Source organism: Notamacropus eugenii, chromosome 3 (genome assembly GCF_028372415.1).
Source record: "Notamacropus eugenii isolate mMacEug1 chromosome 3, mMacEug1.pri_v2, whole genome shotgun sequence".
In the NCBI taxonomy this organism is placed as follows: domain Eukaryota; kingdom Metazoa; phylum Chordata; class Mammalia; order Diprotodontia; family Macropodidae; genus Notamacropus; species Notamacropus eugenii.
Window position 1 is genome coordinate 120,540,841 of NC_092874.1, and position 26,832 is coordinate 120,567,672.

At 38.5% G+C, this 26,832-nt stretch overlaps 1 protein-coding gene across 2 annotated transcripts in view; it reads right to left on the minus strand.

The window, feature by feature from the left end:
- The window catches only part of NRF1 (nuclear respiratory factor 1), a 143,640-nt gene that overhangs the window by 82,150 nt on the left and 34,658 nt on the right, over window positions 1–26,832 (minus strand). Inside the window, exons 1-4 of one of the 2 annotated variants that reach the window (XM_072652757.1) lie at window positions 26,704–26,721; window positions 19,437–19,668; window positions 8,807–8,921; window positions 1,150–1,276 (exon numbers count right to left, since the gene is read on the minus strand). In XM_072652757.1, coding sequence (XP_072508858.1) covers window positions 1,150–1,276; window positions 8,807–8,921; window positions 19,437–19,659 — 465 coding nt within the window. In that variant the 5' untranslated portion in view covers window positions 19,660–19,668; window positions 26,704–26,721. Of the gene's footprint in view, window positions 1–1,149; window positions 1,277–8,806; window positions 8,922–19,436; window positions 19,669–26,703; window positions 26,722–26,832 lie in introns of those variants that run through there. The other variant, XM_072652756.1, reaches the window with a different exon arrangement.

Sequence of the window (26,832 nt, forward strand, 5' to 3'; positions counted from 1 at the left end):
ATATGGTTTCTGTATGTATCTTGGTAGATAGATTCCAAGACACACAAAGAAGGATATGAATATTCTGTAGTTACTTTAACAATATGGGAGTATCTATACTTTTATTTCTGAAATGAATGAAATCTTTTTGGGGGTGGAAGAGAATGAGGTACAGACCTAGGATTTTATTAATGTAAGGAATTCAAAGTAAGGAAACTCCCTTTACCAATGCAGACGGACAACTGTTTTGTAACTTACAATATAAGAGCTGCCTGGGAGCACTTAAGGGAATTCAGTATACTTCAAAGACATGACTTGAACTTGTGTCCCCCTCACTTCCTAGACCTTCCCTTTATCATAGGGCTACAAATTAATCTTTACTTAAAAGAAAAATTTGTACAACAGCAACATTGTAAAGAAAACAACTTTGAAAGACTTAAGAACTCTGATAAATGCGATGACCAAGCATGATTCCAGAAGATTTGTGATGAAACATGTTACTGCCTACTTTGTGTGGGAGGTGATAAGACTTAACATGCAGAATGAGACATGTATTTCTGTATATGAACATGGCAAATTTGGGGATCTGTTTTGCTTGATTATGTATATTATTACAAGGGATTTTTTCTCTTTTTCCAGTGGGAGAGTGGGATGGGCAGAGAAAAACATATGATTGTTAATTGAAATAATTTAATTTTAAAAAGAACAAAGTAGTTAGAACCCTTTCTCTAATGTTAGAGTTCTAATGTACTCTAACATACAAAAGACCTTCAAGATCATATACTCCAACCCACTATCTAACTGTGGGAATCTGGGTAAGTCAGATTTCCTTTTTGGGTTCCAGTTTCTCTCAGTTCTCCCCACTTTTTCACGAAGAAGCAGAGTCTGGATAATTTAGGGACTTGCCCATAGTCCCAAAGCTCTGATGTTTTCGAGTCCGTTGTCCTTAGCCAAGATCTAACACTACATCGCCTACACCACCTGGCTGCCTCAGGGTGGAGCGCTTATCCCCCATACTAAAGTACAGACACCACAACAAGAGGGAGGACTGTCCTTCACCGACTTCATATCCTTCTCAGCACTTACCCAAGCAAACACTGAGCAATTTGTTGAAATGAAGCCCTGTTAAAAGGAAAGAAAATACATACACGAATCATTTCAAATCCTTACCACATTCTCCAAAGGTGCTGCACCAAACACTTTAAAAACAGGGTTAGGTTTTGAGGGAGAGATACACAGGACAATAGCTTGCTGTCCTACTCGCGTTGTATATTCATCTAGCGTAGCTCGAAGTTTCCTGAATCAGACGTGGAAAAGAGAAGACAAAGCAGATGACAGTTAATGTCAGGAAGAAAGAATTAACAATAAACTCATACTCTTAAATAACATTCATTCTGCTCTGAGTTCACTCAGATTAGGCATAATTTCTTCTAACATTAACCATGCTATTGAAAAAGTATGAGGTCTAGGACTCCATTTAGTACACATACACACAGAAACATTCTCCTGAAAACCAACGTTTGGATCATTTGGATAAGGCAACGGCCTGTCAGAAGGGTATGTCTTGAGGCAAAGTAAATCACACGATAATGTACCTGATGGTGTCTTTCTTTTTGACCAGTCCCAATGAGGATTTTCCTTATTCTTGTTTTTAATGTTATTGACATTTTTTTAGATATTACCTTCCCACATATGCACTTTCTACATGTTGTCTCCATGATCAGCAAGGAATGAACTCAACTTACTTGTTTCTAACTTGCTGGCATAATATGCACCCATTACTTATGTCTCCTTTTTTGCCTTCAGACTTTGTTGAGAGAAGGTCTGTGTATAAGAAGGAACAGCAGAAAGACTCAAACAAGAGAAGGAGCAGGAGAGGGAGGTGAAATTACCAAACAGATTCAGAGAGTGTTCTAGAATTGTGGAGGAAAAAGTCAAACATTAAATCTGGGGAGGGGAGATTTGGGATGAATTAAAGAAAAGTTCGAAGGTGAAAAGAGAAGGAGCTGAGGAGAAAAAATGGGAGAAAAAAGAAAGGGAAGAGGAAGAATAAGAAAAGGGAAAGAAGGGACAAAAGGAAAAGGAGAAATAGGAGGAGAAGGAATCAAGGAGCAGGGAAATGAAGTGGTGAAGTCAAAGAATGGGATAAAGAGGTTATTTTATTAAAAGTTTCATGATTAGTAAGTTAACTAATGTTAGATGGTTAGTAAGTGAAGGGAAATTAAAATGAATATTCTTGTTAAGGTGCTAGGATATGATAAGGCACTGCTAAAATGAGAAGAGCAACAGAAGAGTGAGAAGATCCCCAAAAGGGGATTGTCACCAAAGTTCTCCTGGGGAGAGATGACCAAGAACAGCAGAGGACTGAGGCTCTCACTTCCAGTAGGTACAAACAGCAAGGACAATTGTGCTGTGGTCCACAAAGTATGCAATGCTTATTACATTTCTGCCAGGACCAAGTGACTGATCTTGTTCGAGGTGCAGACTGGTGTCCTTAACCTTTTTTGTGCCAGAGAGCTCCTTGGAAGACTGGGGAAGCCAATGGACCCCTTCTAAGAATAATGCCTTTAAATGCATAAAATATAGAGCATTATGAAAGAAATCAACTATGCTGAGACAGTTATCCAAAAAAATCCTTAAACCTTGCTCATGGACCTAGGTCCACAGGTCAAGAATTCCTATAAGAGGGAAAGGTAAAAGGGCTTGAGAAATGCCCCTTTATTCTTCAGGTTGCCAGGGAGAATGAAGTGCTCCTTTAAGGAGGCGAGATCACAGGAGCACAGACTGAAAACTGGAAGGGGCCTTAGAGGTCATCAAGATCAGCCCCCTAACCTACAGCCCAGAGAGCTTCAGAGGCTCATCCAGGACCACAGAGCTATTTAGTATCTGAGGTGGGGGAGACTAGGTCTGCCTTACTTCAATCTGAGAGAGCATGCTGCCTCTAATAAGGGCTTCAATGCAAAAATGAAGAAGAAAATAGATCTAAAGAGGCAGAAGAGAATTCTGACTTTTGTCCAAAGATGGGAAGGTAGAAGAATATGGCACAGGAGGAATGGGAGAAGGACTAATGAACACTTGGACCTAAGTAGCAGATAGGAAACCCTATGGAGAGGAAATAGGTGGTAGTCCTTCAGATCTCTGTATCATCCAGGAGAGATTCTACAGCCAAGGTCTGTGGACAAGATATGGCCGCCAAGAAGTCCTGGAGCAGTCATTTATCAGCCTGATAATGACAGAAGAGAAGGCTGCAAGGGCAGAGGGTATGATGGACGGACTCCCAGCCTTCCACTTCAGCTGATTCTTGGGGGCACAAATATACTGCTGGAAGAAATCAAGAAAGCACATTCTCTCCATGGCACTGCCATTAGCTCAATCTTACAGATTTGCAGTCTTGGCCTTATCCTCAAAACTTGATCCTTCCTTGCCCTCCACATCCAGTCTGTTACCAAATCTGGCTGTTTCTATCTCCACAACATCTCTCCCATCTGACCCTTTCTCTCCCCTCACACAACCTCTCATCTAGACTACTGCAATGACCTCCTCACTGGTCTCCTTGCTGCAAGTTTCTTCCTGCTTGAACCCTCCACAAAGATGTCAAAGTGATTTTCCTTAACACAGATCTGACTGTTGCTCCTTACTCAATTAATTAACTCCAATGGCCTTTAGCATCAAATGTAAGCTCCTCTGCTGCCTTTCACAACCTGAGCCAACCTATCCTTCCAGTTTCATCATACCTCATACATTACTTCATTTCCAAAACTCTACAGATCAACCAAATGGTACTTGGTTTCTCTCAGATGGTACTCCTTCTCCCACCTTCATACTGGCCATTCCTATGCCTAGGATGTACTCCATCCTCACCACTACCTCAAAGAAGCCCGAATGCTTTTCAGGATGCAGTTCAAGCACCACCTTTTATCATGTAGTTGCTTATGCCAACTGCTCATGCACTCCCTTACTAAATAAATGTTATTTAACTACTTTGTATTTATTTCGCATATACTCTACATATATGTATTTTGTGAGTACTTATAGATACACACGTTGTCCCCCAATGGAAGGGAACTTCCTTGAAAGTGAGGACTGGTTCCTTCTGTCTTTATACCCTTAGTGCCTTATACAGCTCCTGACACATAATAAAGATGCTTAATAAATACTTGTTATTTGATTGATTGGTCAATTTGCTGAGTGGGAGGTGAAATCTAATATTCACATTTCTTTTACTATCAAGTGATTTGGAGCAAATTTTCAGAAGGTTATTACTAGTATGCTATTACTACTATTACTAGTTTTCTTTTTAAAGAACAATTTGTTCATATCTTTTGCCCACTTATCCTTTGGGGAATGACTCTTGGTTTTATATATGTGTTAGATGCCTATCTATCTTGGATCTAAGACCTTTAGCAGAGATATCTGATGAAAGATTATTTTCCTAAATGCCATTATCTGATCTGCTCAGGTATTCATTTTGATTTATGGTTTAATATGTTGATCTAAACCAAATTTAAATCAAAGTGCTTTCTGATTTTTCCCACTAATATCAAACAGGGATGTTTCCCCTAAGGCATATATATTCATAGGTTTACAGAATACTGACTTACGGAGTTCAATTGCTTTTGATTCTTCTTTACCTAGTCTGTTCTACTGATTTACTTTTTTTTCTCCAGTGACAACTAGGTTTGAGGATTAATGCTTTATAGCATAATCTGAGGTCTGAAAATGCTATCTCATTCTTACCTCTTCCCACTATTTCATTTTGTGCCTCCAGTTAAATTTTGTTATTTTATCTAGTACTATAAAATACTCCCTGGATAGTTTAATTAGAATAGCATTAAATAAATAAATTAATTTGGGTCACATCAAAACATCTGTTGCTTTGGTTAATCTGTAAGGATCCTCCTTCATTTGTCAGGAATTGTCTTATGAATTTCCAGAAGCTTTCTTTCTAGGTGAAAGGCCTTGGCTGAGATTTCACAGGTAAATATTTACCCAGGAATGTCACCAATGGATGTTATTTAAATCTCTAAAATAAATACAGTATTATTAAATGCTTTGAACTCCATGCCCCAAAAGGCCCTCACTATAATATTTAATTCAAATCCCGTGGAGATTATTTGTATTTTTCATTTTGAGCAAATGACATTTTACTGAGAATCTAGGGCTCGGCACTGTTCGCACGACATGCAGCTTAATGGCTTCCTCTACTAGTTTTGTTCTCTAAGTAGATTTGTGATTAGCTCTGGCCTCAATCCTGCCTAGCTGGGACCCAACTCAAATTTACCACTACAATTTGCTGACTTGTGAATGTTGCTATCTCCCACTAGCTAATTCCCAGCCTTTGGTGTCTGCCTAGCGAAGTCTTCCAATGAAGTTACTGACAGAATTATATCCAGTCTGGAACAAAACTACCTGGAGAGAAATTTGTGTGAACTAGTTTTTGATTATGCAGTGGTAGTTCTTGAATAATGTTATTACTCCTTTAACTTCCTCATATTCATCACAAATTATGTGTGAAAAGGAATTTCAAATCATAAAGCATATAGTGCAGGTATGTCATATTAATACTTCTTTTCTGCATAGTGGACTGTCACCCTTGCAAAATCATCTCTAGGAAGTGAAGAGAGTGCTAGGCCTGAAGTGAGAAAAACTCATCTTCCTGAGATACTTACTAGCTGTGTGACCCTGGGCAAATCACTTAACCCTGTTTGCCTCAGTTTCCTCATCTGTAAAGTGAAATGGAGAAGGAAAATAGAAACGACTCCAGTATCTTTGCCAAGAAAACCCTAAATAGGATCGTGAAGAGTCAGATATGACTGAAAAACAGCTGAATAGCAAAAAGAACTATCATGTCAAAGGATATTTGCAAACTGAATATTCAATTATATCTTCAGTTAGAAGATCTAACATCAATGACTCCAACAAACAAGGTTGGAAGCAGTGTATACCATTTTGATATCTTTATTATTTATTGTCATTTCTAAGCTATTCATAGTCACAGACCCACAATCTCCAAGTTGAACCTTAAGGTCAGTCCCCTGTCTCAGAATAAGGCTATATCTAAATTAATATTGTCTGTGCCTATTAGGGTATCAATACTTCCAAAGGAAGGAAACTCCACAGCCTCCCTTAATAATATAACCATAAAAAGTTTTTAAACTAAGGTCAAAAATATATATCCTACTGTAACAAAAATCTATTTCCTTTTGTTCAGTTTTCACTTATGATAAGTGACTTGATACGTTACAAAAATTTAATATAAAATACTCTTTCAGATAATTTAATCCCTTCACAATCTTCTCCAAAATAACTCAAATCTCATTGGCATTTCTTTTTCAGGACTGTTTTCTAGACCCTGAGATCACTTTGATTACTTTCTTCTGGAACTTCTTCAGGTATTTTAATACCCAGTTGGTTAGAGAACCTTCAAATTATTATACTTGCATTAACATATCAGTATTCCCACAAAATACACCAATCTTAAGGGTGGGAAGGGACGACAGACGTCACCTTGTCTAATCCATCCCTGAACCTAGGATAGCTATTTCCTCTACAATATAATGCAATGATTAAATGGTTACCCAGCCTTTGCTTGAAGGTTTTCAGGGAAGCACTCCTGAACAGTCCATTACACCTTAGGCTAGAGCTAACTGTTAGGCTATTTATATTAAGTGACATTTTTATAACAATCACAAGATATTAACGTTTTTCTCAACACAGAGCCACATCTGGCTCTTCTCAACTTCTATCCATTGTTCCTAGTTTTGCCCTCTGGGGCTAAGCAGGGTAAGTCTAATCTCTATTTCACAAATTAAGACAGCTAGGACTCCTCTTCCTTCCTTCAAATCTTTTCTCCAGGCTAAACCCTTCTAGTTTCTTCAACCAATCCTCTAATACGATGTTGATTCAGTCACTCTGCTCTAGAAGTTTTCCGGCTTACTGATCAATATCATTCCTAAAATGTGGCCCTCATATCAAGAGGGTAATCTCGACATGGTCTGAACCAAGCGGAGACCAGCAGGACCATCCTCTCCCTCGGGCCAGATGCCATCCCTAGATGTGCTTTGGTGGCCACCATGGCACTGAGTTTTCTCTCCTTTAAAACCTCTGGCTCTTTTTTGGATGAACTACTCCTTGGCCAGGCCTCCCCCATTTTGTACTCATGTAAATGATTTTTTGACTCAATGTAAGACTTTACATTTTATCTCATTAGAATCAGCTCAATGTTCTACTAAGCTCTTTTTGAATCCTGACTCTTACCCTGTGCATCAGCCATCCTTCCAAGTTCTGCATCCTCTGAAAAGCAGACAGACTGGACCAGAGCAGAGCAGCACAGGACCAGACACAGACACAGTTTCCTTCAAGTTGACACTGAATCACTGTGATTGCTCTCTGGGGCGGATCATCCAATCATTTTCTGAAGCTAACCACAACACCCTTCTACCTTGTGCTCAAGGGCAGCAGGACAGACTCTCAAATGCTTTGCTGAAGTCACTAACTACAGGGGCATGGTACAGTGACTAGAAGACTGGCTCTGTGGTCAGAAAAAGCAGGGTTCAGTTCTTGCTTCTGATGTTCACGAGCGGCATAATCTCAGATAAGTTGCTGAACCTCTCCTGTCCTCAGTTTCTTGATTTGTACGATGGGGACAATAATGCCCCTTGTTTGTCATTAAAGCTTTTGATTAACCAGCCCCTACTCATCTTTTCCAATTTCTTCATACTTTTTTCTCATCCATGTACCCTGTGCTACAGCCACACTGTAGTTCTTCAAACACAACCCTCCATTTTTCTATCTCCATGTTTTTGCATTTCTTGACTTCCATTTTGGAATGCTCTACCCCTTGCACCTCTACCTCTTAACTTTCCTTGATTTCCTTCAAAACTCAGTTCAAATCCTATCTCCTCCCATCTACCTTTTCTTTCCCTTCTCACAGTCCCTTCCACCACCCTATAACATATTATCTCCTATCTACCTAATTGTCTGCATGTTGTCTCCTCTGTTAAAATGTAAACTCCATTAAACCAGGGACTGTGTCACCGTATTTCGTTGTATCTCTAGCACTTAATTCAGTGCATGCCACAGTAAGTGTTTAATAAATGCTTGTCAACCTGACCTTAAAGAACAATTATAAGGCTCAAATAAAATCATGTTTTGCAAACCTTAAAGGGCCATATAAATGCCAACTATCCTCACTAATGTTGTAATAATATATCTCTAACTTACCAGTCTAAAATTCATGATTTACTAAGTAAAAAAGAAAATTAGGTTATTTTTGCCTTTTTTAAAACTACATTGTTCTTTAAGATCATTGCATCCTACTCTAGATAGTCAATAATGCATTGTAACACATTCTAGAATTTTCCCTGAGCCAATGCCAAGTTCACTATGCTGGTCTGTCTAATAACACCTTATGTCTGGTCTTTGCTCCATTCTGCTTCCCAGGTATTTTTCTGTCACTCTGACATTAAGCCAATCATTTCTTATATCTTTGCAGGTGAATTTTTTTTTTCCTCTAAGTAAACTAATCTAAAAGCTTTTCTACTGAATGAAGCTGATCATACTGATGGCTCACCAGTTCTGGATTGTTTTAAGCTTATGGAGAATTTTGTTTTCTGTTTTTTAAGGTATTCAATCAATCAATCAGTCATCAACAAGCATTTATTAAGTGCATACTGTATGCCAGGCACTTATACAAATATAAAGAAGGAAACAAGCCCTCTTTCAAGAAACTTAAGATTCTCTGCTAAACTTGATAACCTTTCCAAATCCATCATAGACCCACTGCAGCGTTAATAAGGCTAAGTCCACTAAAGTAGAAGAGTCTCACCTTAGCAATCGGGTCTGCTGCCTCTTCCGGATGGAAGGATTAGATTCAAAGACATGGGGTCGTTTTCGTTTCTTTCCCGTTGCCACAGCAGCAGCAGCTGCCATTCCCACAGGACCTGTAACCAAAATACATGGGCTGAAACTAAGAATGGAATTAAGACAGAAACCAAGACCAGTTCAAAATGGAAGTTGTTGTTTGTATCAATAAGTATATGCATAATATTCAGTGTACCTCACTTTATCCAACAGATAAAAAAGATTCAGTGTGACACAGCAGGCCCCTGGACTAGAGGCTGTTAAGATCTGAGTTGTGGGCACAACTCTGTAATTGTAACCTACCTAGGCCTCAGCTTCCTTATCAATAAAAGGAAGAGGCTAAACTCTGATACAAGTCCTTTTCAGTAGTGTCATTCTGTGATTCTATGATAGCTTACTCAAGCTTCTAAGTATTAATAATTCTCTATTCCAAATAAGCCATATCTTAAACTCTGAAAGTCTCTATAGTTTCAATGATCTTGTCTCCTAAGAAAATAATTATACCCATATTTTCTGACAAATCATTACAGGAAAATTAGTAATCTACAGTGAAGAATCTCAAAGTTATTTGCAAACATATTCTTGGCTTTAATAGCCCCTATTTACATAGTTTTACAGCTTGTAAAACATTTTCCTCACAACTAACCTGGGAAGTGGGTTTTGTCAATATTACTATCTTCTTTTGTAGATAAGAAAATTGGGTTTCCAAAAGGCTAAATTACTTTGCCCAGTGTCACACAGCTTGTTAAGTAGAGAAGCAAAAACTTTAACCTATATCTTCTGACTCCAAATCCAGGGTTCAGTGTACTGTACCCATCATCTACTAGAAAACTTCAATTCACCTAATTTACCTATGCTCTATCTGTCAGGGATGGGGAACCTGTGGCCTCGGGGCCACATATGGCCTTCTAGGTCGTGAGGTGTGGCCTTCTAAGTCCAAATTTTACAGAACAAATCCTCTCATTAAGGGAATTTGTTCTGTAAAGTTTGGATTCTGTTAAAGGGCTGTACACTCAAGGACGTAGAGGGTCACAGGTTCCCGGTCCCTGGTCTAAGTCAATAAAGTTTCCAATATATTTACATTTATTTTACAAATAATGTTAATTACATGTAACAATACACTAGTAAATGTAAACTTCTTGGAACTTCTATATGCTATCTTTATGAAAAACAAAGATAATTATACTTTTTCCAAGGCAAAATTCCAATGCTATGAATCCTATGCTCTTCACACATTGTTTATAAATTAAATTTTGTAAATGGAGTATTTTAAGTGCACTAATGAAACTATTTAAAGGAAGCCTGCAATGAATCCCTCCATAAAATGACTCATCTGCTTGATAAATCTGGATTTTTCACTTAGAATTTTCTTATAACAAGGCAAATCTATATTCACAAAACTCACATCCTCAAGGGGGCACTATTTCCATAACAACCACATGTGTTTTATGACAACACAAACTGAAGCACTGACAATAAGAGGTCATCCCAAAGCAACGGATTTCATTTTCAATTCTAACCCTTCCCATGCCTTTAAAATACCACCATCAAGTTAAACAGACACAGCTAAGACATCAAAAAGAAATTAAACAACAACAAAAAGCTATTAAATAAATTCCTAGTGTAAGAGGAGGGAGGAAGTTAGAGGAGCACCTCTGCCGAATGGGACAACTTTCTCTGGATCATAAGCCTCTTTTTCTGGGAATGTTGCCAACAGAGGAGACGGTAATGACAAGGCCTAGCTGATGAAAGCTTTACTCCTAGCAAGGAAATACATAATCTGGAAGAGATGAAAACTATCACCCCAACCCTAACGAAAGAAGGTTAATGAAAGCAGGACTGCCTTGTCATTGAAACGAAAAATCTGATACCTGAAGTGAAAGCTAAGCTTCAGAAAAATTACAATGTGAAGTCCTGGCTCTTGGGTTCTCAATTGGCCAAGGACATTTCCACAAACATTCTTTTTAAACTGATCATATTTATGGATTCTGCAAACAACTAAGATAAAAAGTATGTTAACTTAACAGACTCTCACAGATATACTGAATGTGTATCTGTTTATAGTAATTTAAACCAGTTTCCCTGAAAATCAAAATTTTATGTCATCTTTTATAAACAAAGAGGTGATTCCACTGAAGCACTATCAGTACAGCATTCACTGGAGCTATTTCCCTACAACTGTTTGTTAAAGAGACTCCCAGAAACCGAACGTATAATATACATTAGAAATGGAGAGGCAAGTCGTAGAGTAATAACATTATTTTATCTCCCTAGTCAACCACAAACAGCCAGCAGAAAAACAATTTGCATGTGTAGTAGCATTTTAGAGGCCTGGGAAGCACTGAACCTATTCCTTGCTCCAATTTTAGAAAGTACATTAGGACCCAACAAAAGCAAGCATGGTTAGCAGCCCCCTGTGTGGTTGCCAAAGAGAATGCTCCAAATCAGAGTGCTACATTGTTTGAAATGCTAATATCATCAACCTTAGCATCTTTAAAACCCTATTTAACAAGTACCTGACAGAACACTGACCACACAGCACTGATACCCAACTTTGACTCTCTTTTTCAATAAATTTTTATGATATCTTCTGCTTCTTATGTTATCATAGTTATCCCAAGTATCCCTCCCCCTCCTCCTTTTCACTCCCAGAGAGCGATCTCACATAATTAATATTTTTAGAAAAGAAAAAAAAAGTCAGCACAGCTGACTGAAAAAGTCCAAGTCCTTGTGCAGTGGACAATACCTACTGGACCTTCTACATGCACAGAAGCATAGGTTGTGGGTATCCTCTCATATTTCTTCATTTAAATCCTTCTTTGTCTTTATACTTTTGCTACATTAACTTTTTGATTTTTTTGGTGTACCTTTGTTCTTTTCATATACATTGTCGTAATCACTATGTGTATTTTTTTCTTGGCTCTGCTGACTTTACTCTGCATCAGTTCACTGAGATTTTCCATACTTCTCTGTATTCATCACATACATAATTTCTTACAGCAGAGTAATATTCAATAATCCATTATAGTCATGCACCGTAATTTGTTTAGCCATTCCCCAATAGATGGGTCCTTGTTTCCAATTCTTAGCTATCACAAAAAGTACTGCTATGAAATTTTTGAGAATATGAAGACTTTCTTCTTATTGATGGGCTTTCTTGGGCAATAAGCCCAGTAATGTAATTTCTGGTTCAAAGGGTATGGAACACTTTAGTCACTTTATTTGCAGGATTCCAAATTGCTTTCCAAAATGGCCACACTACTTCACAGCTCCACCAACACTGTTTATCTTTCCACAACCCCTCCATCATCAACAGTACTTATATTTCTCTTATTATTAAGGGATTTGGAGCACTCTTTCATACAGCTGTGGATACTTTGCAGTTCTTCTTTGGAAAACTGTTCATATTCTTTGACCATTTCTCTATTGGGGGAATCTTAATCTTGGCTATTAGTCCACGAGTCACTGAGGATTCATTTTGCCAAAAAAATAATAGGCTTCCCAATGTTCCCTGAAAACAAGGGAGACCTGGGGGATTCTAGTAGTAGAAATAATAGCACTCTGGCATATGCCAGCCCATCACCAGTTCTGTTGCTACTTTGCTCCCTGCTAATGCCCCAGGAAGCAAGAAAGATGAGAAATAACAAGTGTGTGTGCCACACATGGCCTAAATGCTCCATGGAATTCCCTCTCTCCTCACTTCTGTCCCTCGGCATTGTTCATTTCCTTCAAGGCCACTTCCTCCACCAAGTCTTTCTGGTTTCCCTCTGCTGCTAGCCTCTTCCCCATCAAAATCATCTGTCTCATATCTATTTTGCCCATGGGGGTATGCACACATGCAGCACTGAGCACAATGCCTAAATGCTTCTCTAATGGATTAACTGATTGATATCTTCTATCCCCTCTTCCCCACCAGACTGTAAACTTCTTGAGGACAGGAGCAATTTCACAATGCCTGGCACACAACAGGTGCTTAAGAAACACTCAGTGAATGATTCAGGGTCAAGGGCTTGCTGGTGACAATCACTGTGACACAAGAACGTCATTGCTGCTTTTAGTTCCCTTTCAGACCTTTGGGTTGCAAAGCCTATTTTGTGTACAATTTAATGTCATAACAAGAAAAGGCTGGACACCACTGGAAATATACATACTTTCTTCCATTATTTGTGATTGCCAACTGGATTGTCCATGGACCCTAAGGTTTGCAGAAGGAAGAATTCTCTTTTTAATATATATGCCCCCAGAGGAATTTTTGGGATATGGAACTGAGTAAAAGCAAGCATACATTTCTATCTAGAACTAGGACTTTCCTTTAAAGGAGAGATGGGAAAGGCCCTGGGATCAGAGTGTCTGTGAATAGCTGAATGTTAATCAGCAATGTAATTGCATTTTGGAGGGTGAGGAGAAGATGTGATACCAGGGAGGATAAATGAATGGGAGTGTGCTATGTGTGTGTAGGCTGAAGCGTGATCCCTTGTTATACACTATATGAGTGTTTGAGGCTAAACCTTTATTACTGGTAACTACACGGATAAAGGATATGGGGGGGAGGGGGGGCGGTGCGGGGACAAAGAACGCAGAGAGGAGCTTGGACAGAACGGAAGGGAAAGAGACACTTTGTTGTTTAGTATGGTGAATACAAAGATAACAATGACTTCAAATACACAAAGAATTTTTCTGAGACTATTCATTTTCATTGTCGAAAAGGCAAGCCAGAGGAAATTGGCCCCAACGAAAACAAAATGTTCTTGACTATTAATTCTGGTAACAGAACTGTAATGAATTCCTGAGAGAGGGTAGTGAATCTCCCACCAAGTAAATGTTTAAAGATATCTAACCTAGGTTTTTAAGCATTTACCTTATTGACAAGAGGGTAACTTGATGCCTCTTTAAATTTTATGATTCACAAACAACTTCCTTGGTGGCCAAATTTACATGTCAAGTATCACTAGGGTTCAAGTTTTAAGAGTGCTTCCTCTCCTACCTCCACAGTGTACACTTCTTTCTTCCACTTCAAAATAGAAAGTGACCCCTACTTTGCCAGGGTGTTCGCCCTGGTCTATATACAGTAATTGCTGGTTAACTACAGAGATATCATCTGCACAAAGCAATGAAGCTTCATTAAGGCCAGTCTTTTTCAGAAATAGAGCTTGTACTTGGTACAAAAAAAGATGAAAACAGAATAATATCTAAGTCAGTCAGTCATTTCTCAAACAAAATACCTCTACCTTAATTGCCAGAAATACAGGAAAACTTGGTTATTAAGGGATTTGTTATGTTTTAGATTATCTAAGTTCTTTATGTCTTCACCTGCTCATCACAGATAGTATTTTTAAACTGTTATAATACTCAGGTTTACTTCAAGGGAAATAAATAATTATTCTTTTTCTTCTCTACTACTAAATGATTCAAAAGCATGATTTTGACTCTTTTGGACCATATAAAATCATAAAGCTAGAAAGAATCTTTATTAACCTTGGTGTTTTTTTTGAAAGACTTTGTTTGCAAATTGTAATGTTAATCATGCTACCTAAAGCCTACTTAATCAGCAGAGGAAACTGAGAGTTAGTTGTAATTAGAAATTACATGAGAGAAGAAAGAAATGAGAGTTTGCACAGGGAAACTCTGAAGGAACAGAAAGAGCCAAGGAAAGGATATTGAGAAAGCTGAATTCTGGTCCTAGGTCTGTTACTAATTAGCCATGTGGTCATGTATAATAGCAATTCTTTCTTTCCAGGCCTCAGTTTCTTCATTCACATATAAAATGAGATTGAATTACATGATCTTTCATCTGTTATTGTTCTTATAATTCTATTAGAATGCAGGAAATTTGGATGGTCAAATCCTTATTCTTAAAAAGTCTCAACTACTGTCCCCAGGAATCAACAGAAGAATCCCATCTAGAATGCAGATTTATAATGTCAGTATGCCCTCTCCTGGAAAGTGGAAGAATTCCACTATAAATTCCAAACAAATCTTAACCAGATCTCAGTTTTAATCTTCTATAGAGCCAGAGTTCTTGATATCAGGTATATAAAACTGATGATTTGAAAAACTTACCACATACCATTAAGCAGTCATACTAAAAGTCCATCATAATAATTGTCATTGTCCATCATAATAATCCATGCTTCTCTCATGTACCACCCTGTATGATGTTCTAGTACTAAGCTTTACTGAACCTCCTTTTCGCAGGATGGCAACAAGGTATAGTGAATCAATCAGTCCATAAGTCTTTATTAAGTAAATTATTATTAGGCATAAAGCACTGCATTAGGTATTGGAGATACTAAGACAAAAAAAGAAAAAAGTCTCTGTCCTCAAGGTCAGCCATCCTAGTGGGAGAAATAGGATATATATTCATTGTTGTTTTCTAATTGTATCTGACTCTTTCTGACTCTACGTGGGGTTTTCTTGGCAAAGATACTGGAGTAGTTTGACGCTTCCTTCTTCAGCTCATTTTACAGATAGGAAACTGAGGCAAACAGGGTTAAGTGACTTGCTGAGGGTCCCAATGTTAGTATCTGAGGCTGGATTTGAACTCATGAAGATAATGAGTCTTTCTGATTCCAAGTCCAGTGTTGTATATACCACCCAGCTACTCATAAGAAAATATAAAATACACAGAAAGTAAAGAGTAACTGGGTGGGGCATTAGGACCTGGGAAGATAAGGCCTCATGTAGTAGGTGGCATATGAGCTTCAATTTGAAGGGAACAGAGGAATCTAAGAATCAGAAGTGGAAAAGGAATGCATTTCAGGTATAGGAGATAGCTGCACAAAGGTATGGAGACAAATAAGGAACAGCAAATAAGTTAGTTTGGCTGGACCTCAGAAAGTACATGAAGGAAAAGAATTAAGCCTAGAAAGGTAGACAGGAGCCATATTGTAAAGGGCTTTAAGTGCTAAACAGAGTTGGAAAGTATAGATATTGGAAAAGGAGACCAGTCAGGAGGTTATTACAAAAGTCCAGACAAGGGGTGATGACTGCCTTACAATATGGTTGAACAAGATGGATCTAGAGGGTGAGAGAGTGAAGTGTTGAGGATGACACCAAAGTGGTAAATGTAGGTGGAAGGGTGGTGGTAGCCAGAAAAAGTAGAGTTAGAAAGAGAGGTCAGTTTTTTGGGGGGAAAGATAATGAGTTCTGTTTTGAACATACTGAATTTGAGATGCCTAAAGGATATCCAATGAGAAAGGCAATTGGCGATCCAGGACTGGAGTTCAAGAGAAAGATTAGGGCTGGACTTATGAATCTACAAGTCAACTTCATGGAGATAATACTGAATGCATGGAAACTGATGACATCACTGAGAGAGAAGGTGTATGGAGAAAAGAAAAGAGCTTGAGGGTAAATCCAGTTAGAGAGCAGGACATGGATGATGAGCCAGCAAAGAAGAGAACAGTCAGAAGTGATCAGGGCAGAAGACAGGAGGAAGAATAAGTGAGAACAGTATCACAAAGGCCCAGGAGCTAGAAGTCCTGGCTTCCAATCTGGTCTATATATACCATTACAAGCTTTATCAGTTCAGACAAATCATTTCACTTCTTTAGGCTCCAGCTTCTTGCCTTGTAAAGGCAGAAATATTTAAGGTCCCTCCAAGTTCTAAAATTCCATTGTCTATAAATATACTTCTCTGCTGACTGTTTATTTATATGGTACCTTAAATAACACTCAACTTATTATTAACTTCAGACTAGGCTAGGTACATGGAGTCATCTGGCGGTGCTGTCACAAAATCATAAAGCTAGAAAGGGCCTCATGAGGCCATCCACCTAGTCATCTGACCAGGAACCAGTCTTTTATATCTTCATGTAAAACAATGATAACCCACTACTCTTTAGGAGGTTAAGGTTGAAGCTGGTTCAGTACCAAACCTATTCCCAGTAAAGAAATTAACAAAAACTCCTTCATAGATGAAAGGCAATGTATATAATGGATATACTACTGGACTTGGAATCTAGAAAACCTGGATTCCACCTCTGACACATCCTAGCTAAGTGACCTTCTTAGCCTCCTTTTCCCCATCTACAAAATCAAGAATTCTACTCATATGGTTATGAGACTCAATTTTGCAAAACTTAAAGCCCAACATAAACGTCAGTATTTTCCAATGTCTCACAACTCTCACCATCAGAAAGTTCATGCCATTATCGCTAATAACTGAAGTCCATCCAAGGATAACTATCAACAACCTTCTTTCCCTCAAAGGTTCAGATAATGGGGAAATTGCAGAGTTGCTTGTATAAAATTACTTGATTTAGAGAATTTGTTTACATGATGGGTCTAGTAAGGTAATAAACAGATTGTTTAGGAATGGATCTTTATGTCTTTTCAAGCGCTGGAGCTCTGAAATCTCTTTGCTTTGGCTTGGTTGTACTTTGTACCTGATTGTCCCTGAACAAAATGTTGGTTACAATGACATTTCCACTGTTGCACATATTCTAGAGTTAACAAAATCTCCTCCTCCTCATAATTATACTACCACCATTACCACCCAACTCATCACCACTTACACATTAATTGGATGTTTAAGATTAATGATGACTAATTATTAACAGCCTTTCTTTTCCTCACAACAGCCATGTAGAACAGGCACAGAAAGTATCAATATCTACAGAAGATGAAGATCAGAGGTTAAAGGCTTGTCTCATACCCAAATTTTCTACTCCTAGTTCTCTTCCCATCATAATGTACTATCTGTCTGAGAAAAAGTATGGTCATAGTTTCATCAGATCATAGCTTCACAGATTTAGAGCTGGGAAGAATCAAAGAGGTAACTGAGTCCAACTCTCTTATTTTACAGATGAGGAAACAGAGACCCAGAGAGGGTAAGGTCAAAGAGCGAGGAAGTGTCTGCAGTTGGATTTGGACCAGTCTTCCAAAATCTCTAAGTCTACATGCTATCCAGTCTAGTATTCTGCTTCAGTAAAGTATCATGCTAGGAATAACATCATGCCAGAAGAAAATAGGTTCTTGGCTCTTGAAAGGAGTCATAATTTTAAAACTAGAGGGGACATTAGAGATCTATTTAGTTCCTCATTTTACAGATGGGGAAATTATGGTTTTGCTATGAATTGTCTAACATGATAGCATGTTTGCCCAGGTTCAGGATAATGGACAATGCTCTTGTGCCTTCCCAGCCACCAATGGAGTGAAACAGGGCTGTGTGCTTGCTTCCATGCTTTTTAGCATGATGTTTTCAGCCATGTTGCAAAATGCTTTCAATGAGGATGAACACTGCATCAAGGTCAACTACCATACTGATGGTAAGTTCTTCGATTTGAAAAGGTTACAAGTCAAGATGAAAGTGGAGGGAGTGATGGTGCATGATTTTCTGTTTGCAGATGATTGTGTACTCAATGCAGCCTCTGACGCTGAGATGCAACAAAGTATGGATCAATTCTCCGCTGCCTGTGCTAATTTTGACCTAATAACTAACACCAAGAAAACACAGATGCTTCATCACCCATCACTACACCATCCATACATGGAACCATTGGTTACAACAAATGGAGAAGTTTTGAATGCTATGGATACATTCACTTACTTTGGTAGAGTACTTTCCAGGGATGTATACATTGAAAATGAGGTTGATGCATGCATTGTCAGAGCTAGCTCAGTGTTTGGGAGGCTCCAAAGAAAAGTTTGGGAGAGAAGAGGTATGAGACTGACTACCAAACTGAAAGTCTACAGAGCCATCGTGCTGATCTCATTGTTTTATGCCTGTGAAACATGGACAGTCTATCAGTGCCATGCCAGGAAACTGAATCACTTCCATTTGAACTATCTTAGGAAGATTCTGAAGATCACCTGGCAGGATAAGGTACCAGACACTGAAGTTCTTGCTTGAGCTGAACTGCCAAGTATTCAAACTATGCTTCAGAGAGCGCAACTCTGATGGGCTGGCCATGTTGTTAGAATGCAAAATGTATGCTTGCCAAAAAGACTATTTTATAGAGAACTCACATGGGGCAGGCGATCACATGGTGGTCAGAAGAAGCGATACAAGGACACTCTCAAGGTCTTTCTCAAGAACTTTGGATTTGACTGTGCAACATGGGAGACACTGACACAGGACTGCTCAGCATGGTGTGCCCACATCAGAAAGGGTGCTGTGCTCTATGAGCAAAGCAGAATTGAGACAGCACAAAGTAAACGTAGGATGCGCAAATTTGGAGTATCCACCCCAAAAATTCATATGGACTATCTGTGCCCAACCTGTGGTAGAGCATTCCAAGCTTGTATTGGTCTGATCAGCCGCAGTCCGACACACTGAAATTTCACTTTATCACGGTAATGTCATTTTGGTCCTCTTTGAGAACGAAGGACAACAACCAACCATCTTTAACTCCTCATTTTACAGATGAGGAAATTACGGTTTTGCTACGAATTGTTTAAGGTCAGAGCTAATTAGTAACAGAGAGGGAACTCAGATCTGGATCTTCTGACTCACAGGTCAGTGCTCTTTCCACTCTTGCCACAGGTTCAATAACTGAAAGCAAAGATCTCCTAGAGAATCCCAGGAGCAATCAAAAGAAAACAAAAAAACCCAACCAACCAACAAACCAAAAAAGGCTCTCAGGTCAAATTACCTGCTGCAGCAAGATGGGCTGTCACTTCATCAGCAGCAGTAGAGTTGAGGATGTCAGAATCATCATAGGAGGTGTCCTCAGGAGAAGAAGGGGAGTCTTCATCAGCACTCAGCATGCTGTGTTCTGTGTAAGTGGCTACATGAACCTGCTGCACTTGCTGGGCCACTGCGTGAGCTTCCATGGTAGCCATGTGTTCTGTCTGGGTCACTCCGTGTTCCTCCATGAATAAATACTTTCAAGAGAAAAGCAAAAGACAGAAAGAAAACATGAATCAATTGGAGGTATGTCAGTAGGGGCATGAAATTTAAACTGATGGAGAAGAGCTTTCCTCAGTAGCACAGGAACTTTGAAAAGCCTCCAGTTTCATCATTCATATATTGTTTATATTCCCCATCCATCTATAATACCATAGCTAAATCTGAAGTGCCTCTGGTTATGACTAAGCAAAAATCTCCTTTCATTAGATTTTTTAAAAAAGAAAGAAGTACCATCCAAAATGAAATGAAAAAACCATAGAATATTGTTCTAATAGAGATCCAGTTATATAATTCATCATGAAAGGAATTTCATTATATTAATATGTAAAATGAATTTTGCAATCCCAAATTCTGTTCCAGTCAACAAACATTATGTGCCTACTATGTTCAGGGTACGGTACTAGGCATTGAAGATACAACATTGTTTGAAAAATCATAAAATCCTTGCCCCAAATAAAACTTGCAAGCTATAAGGCAGATCAGATATGTACATAGATAACTATGATACAAACTTGAAAACTTTATGGGAAAGATGGAATGTAATCTGGCCCTTGAAAGTCCAATAAGATGCTGATAGGTAGAGATAATGTGTGTTCGCTTGTCCTTCGTTGCCAAAGACCATGCCATCAGAGAGATGATGACATGAGTTGCCTTGACTTTGTTTTGAGTGAGGGAGGCCTGTGCAGGTCACAACAGCCTCACTTCTCCTCCAGAGCCATCTGAATCCAGTGACCAGATATTCATCAGGATGACTGGAAATGATCCAGGATGAGGCAATTGGGGTTAAGTGACTTGCCCAAGGTCACACAGCTAGTGAGTGTCAAGTGTCTGGGGTGAGATTTGACCTCAGGTCCTCCTGACTCCTGCACTGGTGCTCTATTCACTGCACCAGCTAGCTGCCCCCAGAGAGATAATGTAATAACAGCATGAAGGCAGACAACTTCTCAGAAAGGTGAGAGTGTTTCAGTTTTTTCGCAGCTCCAGGGTTTTTAAAAAGAAGATACTGAAAATAAGTTGGAAAGGTTAGATGGGGCCAAACCAGAAGGACTTCAAATGACAGGTTATGGAGTTTGGTTTTAACTGTCAAGAAGTATTAAAGGTTTTTGAGGAGAATAACATGATCAGTGGCTCATTAAGAAACTTACGCTGTCTAACATGAAAATGTGTTGGACAGGAATGTATATGTAGAGCCCATATCAGATTGCATGCTGTCTTGGGGAGAGGGAGAAAACATAAAACTCACGGAAGTGAATGTTGAAAGTTAAAAATAAACTGGAAAAAAATTTTTTTTTAAATTTAAAAAGAGGAAAAAAAAAAGAAACAGTCTGTAAATGAATGTCAGTTTGGAGGTTGGAGAGAATGGAGGCAAAGAAACCCGTTCGTAGGCAATGATCTAGGTAAGGGGATTTGACAGGATGAGATGGGGACTGGAACTGGAATTTCATTGGTATTGCTGGCCCCTTCTCTTCAACTTACAAGTCTTAGAAAGTGCCTCAAGCACTGAGAAGTTAGGTGAATTGTATAGCATCATATTTTATAATAACTTGATAAGAGAAATTAAAACAGAAATGAAAAGGGAGATCAATCAATAAGACTGATTTGATTAAGGAAATGAGAAAAAAGTGTTATGAGGGGGAAAAAAAATCAAAGATGACTGCAAAGTTTTAAACCTGGATGTCTAGGTTGGCGGTGGCACAATTAGGAGAAAAAGGGGAAACCAAGGCTTAGAACAGGTTTGGGGCAACTGGGGAGGTAAGAGAAATGATGGGCCCAGTTTTGGACGTGGACGTATGCCAAACATAGTAGTATACTTTGTTGGGTTTTTCTTGGACTTCAGGGAACATGAAATTAAACCACTACTTGTGGTGGGGGAAACGCCAAACACTTTAAAATAATCACTGCTCTAAACTATGTTTCCACTGTTGTCTTTGTTGTTACTATACTTCAGTAAATGTAAAATGTAACAATTTTGTAACCATCTAAACTCTCCTACTATATTAGCTCCCTTGATACAAAAACCTGCTTTTCAATTTAAATTTAGTTAACTTTATATAGCACTTGAACATGCTTTACATCTTCACCATGGCCTCCCCTTCATATGGAGCACAGTAGCTTGTACAGAGTAAATACCGTTGAGCAAATGAAGCAAAATCTGCCAAATGAAACTCTGCACTTTAAAACGTCTCAGATCTACCCAATGAGCTCACTGGACTGTAGAGTTTCTGTATGGTGCTTTTATTCTGGACTACTCTGTCTATGTCATGAAATTTATCATGAAAGATTTTCTAACTATTGAAATTAAATGATACAAATTAGACAAAGGGCAAGGCAAGAAAATGACATTTCCCCATCAAATTTCACTAGCTTTTAGGCTAGGGTACAAACTGTTTAGGGTAGTTTAAAATGCTGAGTACTTCAAAATGATTTTTAAAATATTCCATGACAAGACAGAAACTTGTTTTTCAAAAGAATCTGTGTTTCTATGCACTTGGCCTAATGGATTCCATTTTTCCTTCTCTACAATGCTGTTTGCAGAACCAATCAATAATGTTGTCACCACCTTCCTCTCTTTATTCCTAAAATAGAAGAGGTAAAGATGCTTTAGAATTCCTTGATCTGGAGATGAATTCTTAGGAATTTTACCCTAAACACTATTGTAAAATAAAATACTTTTTAAAAAGACATTAAAAACATGCATATATATGACTTGTTTCTAGAGTTCTAGAAAAAACATACATCTTAAATAAATTTAGGCAAAACATTCTAGTCATCTTTCATCTGCTGAACAGACATATTCTATGAATATTAAATTGAAGGAAACTCCCTAAATGAAGGTATCAACCCTGATGAGTCAAAACACTGGACAGACGGCATAGGGGGAATAGTGTGTCCTAGTAAGGATAATCTGGAAGGTGGGATAGTAGCACTACTTAATTCGTAGTTAGTACTACTACTACTAAATCCTGGAGTCAGACAGCACTATACAAATCTAAAAGATTGGCCTCAATTTCTTCATTTCAAAACAAAATAGCTAACCTTGTGGATGTGCTATAGTTTAATAGTTTGCAAAGGGCTTTGAGGCCAGCAATTGAAAAGAACCATTAATTATCATCATCACCAATTAGAATGCTGTTCACGAAGACAGTGGCACTAGGCAGGCAATGACAAGCAGACAAAATGAACTAGACTGGCCAGTCTAGACAGCAGATAAGATTTGAAGTGTGACTCCTCTGAATTGAATAGACGTGGAAAGGGACAGGAAACTACTCAGCAATGCAAAATCAGTTCAAAAGACTTAGAAACATAACATGAATTGTCTAAAATAAAACTATTAGGCATAGGACTTTAGACCCACAACACTAAGTTACGGTCCTTTAATTCTTAGTAATACTGTGGAGACAATTAGGTCAAGAGCTTGTGAAGTTAGCAACATAAATATGATCTGTGTCTCAGCTGGTTAATGTTTAAAAAAAAAAATTCTTTTGTGGTCCATACTGTAAATGCTTTAAAAAGATGTGTCACCTAACCAAAAGTTTGAATTGCTTTATCTGTTATAAACTGTGTTAAAAATAAATAAAAAAATTAAAAAAATAAAATAAAAGAAATATAACATGAAGCTAAAAAGAGGCCTGACAGAAATATCCATTATGTCAACAATTACTGCAGGCCAAACGAAAACTTTAACAATTGCTTCCCTTCATATCTGAGACAGACAACTTACTTCACCTTTAAGAAACACACTACCAAACAGTATAAACTTAAATTCACACATTAAATAAACATAAAGGAACTAGTGATTTCTCTGGGATATTAATGGCTCCTAGTACAGGTCTCAGCCCACATGTAAACCCAGATTAGAGAAGGTGAGGTTAAGGGGGAAGAATTCACACCTCAACTAAGAGTCTTTAAGCAGAAAAAGCTTTACATCTTTGCCTTTTGTGCCCAACTAAGTATGAAGTGGAATAAGGAAGCCCCCACCCCCCACCCCCAAGAGTAAGATCCAAGTATTTTATAGATCAGAGAGCAACTGTATATATGAATAATGGATTTAGAACTAGAAAAGACCTTAAAGGTCATATCTTCCAATCTTCTTATTTGACAAATAAGAAAATAGGTCCAAAGACTTGTGCAAGGTCACACAGGTAGTTAATGGTAGAGCCAGGATTCTAACTCAAATTATCAGGCTTCAAATCCAGTACTCTTTCCAGTATACCATGGCGAGCCAACACTTCTGGCCTGGTTTTCTTCCTTCTCCCCCGCAACTCCCCATTCATTTCCCCATGCCCTTTTCTTTGTATTCCTCTCATTTCTCTTTCCTCTCTTACTCCTCTCCCCCTATAGTGTTACCATCCTCCCTACCTCAGCCCCTAAAGCTGGTATAGCAAGATAAGTCTCTGGGAGTCAACAAGGAACCAAGGTCAAATACATAGATGGCTCATTTTTAAAAACATAATAACTAAGTCCACACAGGGAATCCTTACCTCCCCAACAGCTGTCATGCCCAAACACTCAAGGAAGAAAAGGCAATACAGAGTAACACAGGTAAGGACGAGCTCAAAGTGCCACAGCTACCTTCCTCACACAAAAACACAAATATCCATGTGATTCCCTGGCAAACACGCTATGACCTGGCTCTCACATGAGTTTTCGTGTGTGTGTGTGTGTGTGTGTGTGTGTGTGTGTGTGTGTGTGTGTGTATTCCAAGAGGAAGATCAAGGATCAGATATTTGGAATCCTCAATTTGGCACTAAGAAGTACCCCCTCTGCCAGGGAGATCAATAACACCTCCTAAAAATCAGTAGCCCCCTCACTCAGCATCTCATCAATACCCTTTTCCTGGCAGCTTCCCTTTCCTGGTGACTCAAGGCAGGTCACTAAAGTAACAGAAAGCTTCTATGGCTACTATCCCCTTTCCTTAGGAAAGACAAAAATCTCCAGATCAAGCCGGGGAACAGGTGTATACATATGTGTGAAAAGGGGCACAGTGGGGTAGGGTAGGGAGGATAGATAATAAAGTCATTCATTTTATCTATACTTGGTGTTAAATAGCCAAAAAAAAAAACCCCCACCAAACTTCTTTATAATAATCAGTCTTTATAATAATAATTATAATCTTTATAATAAAAGTTTGCTGCTATATGGCTCCATGGTACTGGCTATGGGTGGGAAATGGTTGTGCTAATCTGATGGGAGACAAAAAAGCACTGACTAGAGCTACGCTGGCATCAGGAGGACCTAACATCAGAGAGACAGGTGGCTTTAAGAAAAAAAATATCTGGGCTCCAGTTCTGGGTATCAATCAAATCAAAGGTCCTTAGCCTTCGGGGGAAGTATGTGCATTCCTTAGGAGCTGGGAACACTGTGTTAAACTACAGATGATGCATACTAACAGTGCTATGCTTAATTTAAAAAGATATTTTAACCACAGTGACTTTTGTTATAAAGGAATGTTGTTCCAGTAAGATTTTACCAAAATTATCAGTGTTTCTTGACAACTAGAAAACACAAAAAGGCTCTAGGATGTAATTTACTGATGGAGGACCAAACTGATATTCAATAATCTTACCCTTCTTAACCCCTAGTATCTCATATCCAACTATATCTGTCAGCCTTTCCTGGTCTACCTCTCCTGGTGCAACACTCAAAAAGGGTGTTGATGAGATGCTGAGCAAGGGGGATACTGATTTTCAGTAGGTGTTACTGAACTCTCTGGTAAAGAGGGCACTTCTTGGGACCAAATTGGGGATTCTGAATGTCTGATCCTTGATCTGGTTATAGAATATAGATATAGATAAAAGAATGAATGAATAAAGCATGTATTAAGCCTAACAAAGTACTGTGCTAAATGCTGGGGATTACAAATAGAAAAGTAATTCAATCTCTGTTACTCTATATCTATATCTAGTTATTTTTATATTGTTCTGCTATTTACTGGATATCACTATCTCCTCCATATATTAGCCATTAATTTGCCAAGTCTTGCTGAAATAACTTGTTCAGTCATTTCAGTCGTTTCCAACTCTTCATAACCCCATTTTGGAGTTTTCTTGGCAAAGATACTAGAGTAGTTTGTCATTTCCTTCTCCAGCTCATTTTACAGATAAGGAACTGAGGCAAACAGGGTTAAGTGACTTGCTGAGGGTCACAGAGCTAGTAAGAGTGTTCCTGATTCCAAGTACAATGCTCTATCCACTACGCCACCTAGCTTCCTGAAATAACTAGCTTTCTACCAAAGAGACTTGAAATTTCTCCTCTCTTCTAATAGTCAAGAAAACTCTCCTCCCCCTCCAATTCTGGTGGGTTCTACCTTCTCTTAGCACCTGTGTTGTCCCCATGATCTAACAGGGTCATCAGATTTGAAAGGACCAGAGTATAATGAATGACTGGAGCACTGAACCTGGAATCAGGAAGCCCTGGGTTCAATCCTATCTCAGACACTTAGAGTGTGATCAAGGCCAAGAAACAACCTCTCACAGTCTCAGTTTTCTTATTTGTAAAATGAGAAAAAGAAGAGCACTTAACTATCTCACAGAGTTATTCTGAGGATCAAATCAAATAATGTATGTAAAGCACTCAGCAAACTGTGAAGGACTGTGTAAATGTAAAATATTAATTATCAAAGGATCGATCTCTGCTATGCAGATCCTTCTTCCCTTTTGAGGTCAGCAAGCTGGTATGGTTAGCTGGTCTCCAGAGGCTAGGAATTTCTGTCTCCTTTCTTACTTTTTGTTGTTGAGGCTCAAAATGCATTTATCTTCTCTGCCTCTTGCTCTAGGACTCTGTCTGGAACCAACCCTTGGGTAGGAAGGCTTCTTTTAATGTCTAAAAGATTCCCAGCTTTTGTGGTATCTTCCTGAAGTGCTAACTCAGTGAATATTTATTGCTATTACAAAGTTGTGAACTTAAATTGCATTTTTAAGATGCAATTAAATCACCACCAGAAAGAATGCCAAAATTGTATCAGCAGTAAATAGATACTTACACTTAAAAAAATACTTTTTTATACTTACCTATACTTACACTGTATCTACAGTTAGAGAGACGTGTGAACTTAAGTCAGTTCCAGAAAGAATTGGATAATGTGGCCCAGGGACAAAGAATTCATACCTTATCCAGATAAAAAAGAATGAATGAATAAA